We start from the raw sequence: 6,944 nt of genomic DNA, 5'->3' as shown, positions 1-6,944 counted from the left end.
ATTGGGACGCAAGCAAATGAAATTTTTATGAATCCCAAACAAAACCTGTTAACGTTCATTTGTTGCTTTGTCATTATCACTAACTATTTTTGTCATATTTTCTTTCTTTGGGGTTAGACACAAATTGAGGTCTTTCTGCATGAATCCCAATTTCCTCCAGGTCGTCATCAACCTCCTTTTTTCCATGATTATTTGATGTTTCCTACTGGTCTTCGTTCTTATCTTACATAATATCTACTATATTTTTGGCTAATTGATCCTCATACTTTCTCATTACATGTCCAAACCTTCTCATTTTTTTGAGATCTCGGTGTATTTGTAAACCACTGAATGCCGCATCTCTCTTCATTTTTCTTACTTGGGTTGTGACCTTTCTACCAGCCAGAATAACCATTAATATGAAAAGAGCTTCCAATGATCCCTCAGGGCACCTGTTTCCGATGTTGTTATGATTACAAGTCAGTGTATCATTTTCTAAAGGGAACAATGGAATGACAGGCATTTCACAAGATGCAATACATTGTGAACATAAAACCTTGCAATCGCAAGAGTTTCTTGTTTCTTGACGTGAGTATCAGGAACCAGAAACGGAAAGGTTGCTCTCCTGCAAAAGGCTATTGAGAGATTGTTAGCAGAGTGAATGGAATGATGCTGCAGGTATTGTGCCCCCTCTTACAGTGTAGGTTATTATTATTGTTGTCATTATTGTAAAGTAGTGTAACGATACCCAAATGTTTTCGTCCCGGTTGACAGTGCCGAGTCCAGAGCTCCACACCAGGCCTCTTACATCCTTTAACACTTTAACACCTTACTACATATAAAAACCGCCTTTGGTTAAAGGCCCATGTTGGCGCAAGGCTGGCTTCAATTAAACCAACCATCAGCCAACCAACACTTAAAAGTCACATTTCTAGACTTGATGGATTAGTTCTTGAATGAGGTGAAGTTAAAGAAGTCGGACAGCTAAGAGGGAAGAGACCAAAGGGAACGAAGGAGAAGTAAAAGACAGAAAGTACTGCAGCTGGAGGCGGAAGGGCGTTGAACACATCTGTCGGTAACATCTGCAGTGCGCCTCGTCAGGCACACTGTAGGCGGTAGCTAAACAGCATAGCCTCTTCCCACTGGAGATTTAGTCACATTTAAAAGGGTAGTTTTCGTGTAGAGTTGACAAAAATGCAGGCCAACGAACTTCTATCATCCTTTGTTTTGAGTCCTGTAAATATTAAAGAAATATGAACATGTAGTTAGTTAACTGTTTTTGATTCTGGTTGAAACGCATACAACACAGTGCTGAGATCTAATACCATTATTCCCCTGAACATTTTCTCATCTTTTACCTGCAAATTATTATTACTGTTCTGAATATTTAAAGAACAAGCTTTTTTAAAGAGTCATGGTCTGCTGAATGACAGTTAATTAATCACTTTGGGTCCGGATGTCATAAAGTTTTATAGCAATTATATTTTCCTATATGTAGTATTGAACCATTGGGGTCGGTGATCAGTAAAAGGGTTTTGAGTATATTGGATAGACTAACAGCGAACAAAGTAATGAACGAGTTATAGTTGTGGATATATATATATATAATTTATATATATAAATATATATATTATATATATATATATATATATATATATATATATATATAATATATATATATATATATATATATATATATATATATATATATATATATATATATATATATATATATATATATATATATATATATATATATATAATATGAATGTTGATTTGTTTTAGAATTGATTAATGAGTTATTCAGTAGACTCAGTCATTGAATAATGTGACAAAATTTTAGTCAAGTTAATTTTCTTACAATATGCGAACAAACAAGCATTTAATCTTCAACTTTGTATCTGATTAATATCGTAGTCCTGGTTGATAATCCATGCTCGTCAAGGCTCACTCTTCAATCTCTGTCATTCTTCTTAATCACTCAGACGGACGAGAGAGAAAGATAGAGAGCTTCGAAAGGCACGGATTATCGACCCGGTATGTCCACCAATCAGTGACCAGGTTTCAGACTAGTTACTTTGCTATTCTCAAATCGTGATATAAAGTAACCTATCGGAAACATAAAAATTTACGGGCTGCTCTATGAACAAGAGCCCGTGCTGGCATAAGGCCAGATTGATCTTGAACAAGAACACTTTAGCTCCATTTGTAGAGGATTTTGCGAAGCAATACACTCCTCTCAGCCTTGAATTATTAAATGAATATGTCATAATTGCTAAAGCTGAATATTTCCTAGCAGATTTTAATACACGAAGGAAGGAATTTTTGCAGAAAGCTAACCAAATTCCACCTCAAATAAATTAACGGTGACCCAAATTCTAATCGTTAAAAATGAATTGGGTACGTAAACTTGTCTACAATAATTATTCATTTAACGGCCTCCCCATTTCTCTCAGTAGATATATGTGCATACGTACGTGCCGGGACGTGTGTACAGTTTCATGCATAACAAAAATAAAACCTACCCGATGTCTCATGGGCACCATAGAAATGACATCATGGTCATTAGCAGAATGAACCCTAATATGACTCGGGGTTACAAGTGACGCAAGACGAGCTGGCTTTATACACGGCGGCAGATTCCTCCCCTGAAAGAAGGAAGAAAATTATTATTGTTATAGTATCATCATTGCTTTTATTATTATTATTATTCAATAAGACGCCGTGTCTCATTGCTCTAAACTCACACAGATCCCGTTCGAAGAGTAGTGCTTAAATTAGGACAAAGTGGAACAAGCTAAAGATAAGGAAGTTGAACAACAAAGATAGACAACGCCAAAGGGAGCGGATGATAAGAAAGAGGCAGATAGTTATCAATCTGGGTTACTTCGCCGTTGTGCATATTATACGCATTACATATGCAAATTACTTTCCCTGACTGGTTTAATTTCTTTTACGTAATATTTTTCCCTCACTAATACATAGTTTTCAGCTCTGCCAATTTCTCTGGACCTAATTTTTTGGGCCGTAATGCATTAACACCTCGCAAGCGGTAAAATGATAATGTAAATTTGGGTCAGTGTCCCACATCAAGGGACTCTTTCACTGTGGCGCTTGTAAAGGAAAGCCCTCTGATCTCTATTGCCTCCAGTCGAGATCCTCTTCACGTGTAAAAGTCAACATTTTGAAGGCGAGTGACTAGTTCTTGAATCCACGTACTCTGTGCCGGTCTCAAAGAGTTTATCCAACTTTTCCATTATTCATAATCTGGCAACTTGTACTTACGTTTTTTAGTTCAAAGACAACCCAGCTGGTTGCGTGGTGTTTTGATGTTTTTATTCAGAAGAGAGAGAGAGAGAGAGAGAGAGAGAGAGAGAGAGAGAGAGAGAGAGAGAGAGAGATCAGGTGTAGCAGGAGAGAGACTTCAGTTGCTACATGCACTGATATTATTAATAAAAGAATAACGAAATTCTTTAACTCAACACATGAATGAAAGAGGGATTGGGTGCCATATGTGGGAAATTTTGGTAATTGGTTGTACTAAAGTAAAATTAATCAACAGGTTATTTGAAGCACAAATGTCTGAATTATCAAAGTTTTAGAGAAAGAGAGAGGGGGGTGGGTGGTGGTATCGACGAAGGGAAACTATATTTACTACGTATACGAAATATTTTAATGCAAAGATGAGATGTCCGTACAGAGAACAAATGCCCTTATCAGACAAAGGATTAGAGAGAGAGAGAGAGAGAGAGAGAGAGAGAGAGCTCAGATACCGTTAAACAAAGTATATTTAAATGTGTATGCAGCAATGTTTAGCGAGAAAAAATAAGAGGGCCACGCTCCCAGGTATTGGTTACATATAAGAAATTATCTTGGCTATCTGTGAATGTCTGTTTATGTGGTTTCTATGGACACGAGAAAAAATGAGGATACATCAAAGTGATGTTAGTTACAACGTATGTAAAGACCTCTTGATTAGAAATCAGGCTTTTTTCATTTCTGGTTTCAATTAAATTTAGAAAGTTTAGTCGTTATTACGGGTAAAATCGGAACAAGCTGAGCAGGATCGTTTCTTAGTCACTGACGTAAATAAAACAAAATAGTTTTTCTAGAGAATACCACTGAGTTGGAAAATTAAACGCTAAAAAGAACAATAAACAAAAGCGTTATTATTTTTAACTGAAAATTGTTGGATAAAACGAAGACAACAGAAATTCTAGGGGTTTAAGTCAAGGCTCCGTCGACAGAAACTTTAACATTGGCTAAATTATTGACCTGTGGTATGCGTTACATATTAATTTTATGGAGTATTTTGATGAGAACACTAAGTCATCATTGTCGTTACATAAAATGAATGGCTCATTGATTGCTTGTTGCATAAATTTAACGGAATGTTGAATACACTCCGTTTATTTTCTGTTAATTTGCGTCAAAGAAATGATAATGCCGGTTTAAATCCACAGAACCCAGAGAATACTGGATTATTTCTAACAATCCAGATTTGAGTTAATGTATTAGAAAGACTGGGTTTCTCGAAAGACAGGTCTTTTCGCAATAGAATAAAAGTTAAATTTCAAAGACTATAACTCTGCCTTAAAAATCTCCCACTCCCCTTTAACCCACATTGCCCCAGAGTGATACTTTCGTTAAATTGCTTTTATCTGCCATGAGAATTTGAATCTTGGTCAACACCGCTCACCAATGATCGTCATTATCAGTTTTCTTAACGTAATGAATAAAGCTTATTGGTTTGCTCTGGTTTACGGGTCAGTTGTTCGAAAACAATTGTTCGGAAGCGCTATACGATTCAACAATTGTTCGATCCAGCAACAACTTCCAAAAGAGTATTCGTAATGCATCGAATGTATTCAACTCAACCACAATAGGATATTCTTGTTTTGAAATAGTCACTCTTTCAAGGGAACTGGCAGAATTTAAACGAAACGAGACGGGTAATCTATTCCATTATTTGATGGATTTTTATTTAATGTAGGTAAGCAAGTGAGACCGGAGAGTTATTGGAAGTGCCAGATTTTGCAAACAAGTGTAAAGGTCGCTATATTGAAATCGATGGCAATAGCGCAAGTTCAGTGAAAGTAATCACAAACGATTGTTTCAACTAACCTTAGAGAAAACATAATATATATTCATTAATATTTATTTCAAAGCCTTACTTACATAGCCATGATGGATAATACTTTATCACTTACAATGTGAACACATGAGTACATACACAATTAATAAAAGAAACCAATAAAAAAGGATTACATATTCCATCAAAAGCAAATGCATTTTTAAACATGTGAATTCGAATGGATGATAGATTGAACAAGTGCTTATAGCTACTTGTTTTTCGGACAGGTGTTGGCTCGAGCAACTGTCGAATCGAACACATGCGTTTCGACCAGCTACCACCGAACAACTCTTTCAAACATCCCTTCTCGAAGAACTGTTCAGACAATGCTCGCCCATCTCACGAGGAACTCGAAATTAAGATCGTTTTATTCATTTCGATAGAACCAACAGTTCAAGTCGCCATTACGAAATACAAATGCTGATTAAGATCAATCAAAACCTCAAAGATTTTCTGTTGCCTAAGAGGACGAAATCAATAAGACGTAGGTTTCCGAACGCGGAAAAAAAAAAAAGAGCAAATGCCCGAAAGAATTCAGCCAGATCTTTTACCAAAGTCAATCGTCAAATGGCTGCAAAGTCCGGCTGGCTAAAACGTACCTTTCGGAGAGTGATTTGTGGTGCGATAAATTTAGACTCTTTATGGGGCGTGTTAGTTGGGGCATCGAGAAGACCGTGAATAGAAATGAAAGTATTCCAACTTGCTGCTTCTCTTGGCATAACTGCCTCGTCAAGACTCATAAACCACTAAATAAGTCATAAATGATAGACAGCCGACTTATTAAACCACTTGATAAAAGTCATGATAATAGACCGAGTGCTCTTAACGCCTTGGTTGTGGCAGAACTCGTTAAACCACTTAATAAAGCCATAAATAATAGAGTGCTTATTAGGCCTTGGTCGTAACAAACCTCGGTAAACCACTAAGTCATAAATTATAGTCAGTACCCCTAAGGACTTGGTTGTTATGAAACTCGTTAAACCACTTGATAAAAATCATAAATAATAGAGTACCCCAAAGGCTTTGGTTGCAACAAAACTCTTTAAACTAACTGATAAAATCATAAATAATAGAGTATCCCTAAGACCTTTGTTGTAACAAAACTCGTTGAATCACTTGATAAAAATCATGAATAATAGAGTACCCCTAAGGCCATGGTTGTGACAAAACTCTCTAAACCAACCGATAAAATCATAAATAATAGAGTATCCCTAAAACCTTGGTTGTGACAAAATTCGTTAATTATCACTTAATAAAAATCATGAACAATAGAGTACTCCTAAGGCCCTGGTTGTGACAAAACTCGTTAGATCACTTGATAAAATCATGAATAATAGAGTATCCGTAAGGCCTTGGTTTTGACAAAGCTCGGTCAACCGATTAACATAAGTCACGAATAATAGACAGCACCCTGAAGGCCTCGTTTGTGAAAAAAAAAGACGGAAAAATCTCTTACCGTTGACGACGTGCACGAGAACGGATGCTGAATCGGCGAACTGAGGGACGCAGGAGTAGTTCCCGGAGTCGTTCTTCCCCGCTCTGGTCAAGAAGAGCTTCGAAGTCGTGCGGACGGGCGTTTTCTCGATCTCTATGCTTACTCCTCCTCTGTTCATGTCCACGGAATAGGAGGAGGAGGAGGAGGAGGAGGGTGCGTGAAGTTCATGCAGCAGGAGAGAGTGAAGAAGAGTTAATACTCAGGAAGCTAAGAGGCAAACCTTATGATTTGACTGATCACGACTGGATAAGTATGAGAGTAGTCTCTTTTCGTATTAAAATTTATATCTCTTTTTCTTAGACTTACAATAAAATGCACTGTTGGCTGGGGAACCTT

The 6,944-nt window shown here is 36.9% G+C and overlaps 1 protein-coding gene across 1 annotated transcript in view; it reads right to left on the bottom strand.

Moving 5' to 3' along the window:
• Positions 1–294: 294 nt before the first annotated feature.
• LOC136848793 (lachesin-like) overlaps positions 295–6,944 on the bottom strand; it is a 113,325-nt gene continuing 106,675 nt past the window's right edge. Inside the window, exons 6-8 of the mRNA XM_067121428.1 lie at positions 6,570–6,718; positions 2,505–2,627; positions 295–1,213 (exon numbers count right to left, since the gene is read on the bottom strand). Coding sequence (XP_066977529.1) covers positions 2,560–2,627; positions 6,570–6,718 — 217 coding nt within the window. The 3' untranslated portion in view covers positions 295–1,213; positions 2,505–2,559. The remainder of the gene's footprint in view (positions 1,214–2,504; positions 2,628–6,569; positions 6,719–6,944) is intronic.

The sequence above is a fragment of the Macrobrachium rosenbergii genome, chromosome 19, assembly GCF_040412425.1.
Source record: "Macrobrachium rosenbergii isolate ZJJX-2024 chromosome 19, ASM4041242v1, whole genome shotgun sequence".
NCBI lineage: Eukaryota > Metazoa > Arthropoda > Malacostraca > Decapoda > Palaemonidae > Macrobrachium > Macrobrachium rosenbergii.
The sequence above is the reverse complement of the archived record's forward strand: the minus strand, read 5'-3'. Positions and strand labels throughout refer to the sequence as shown.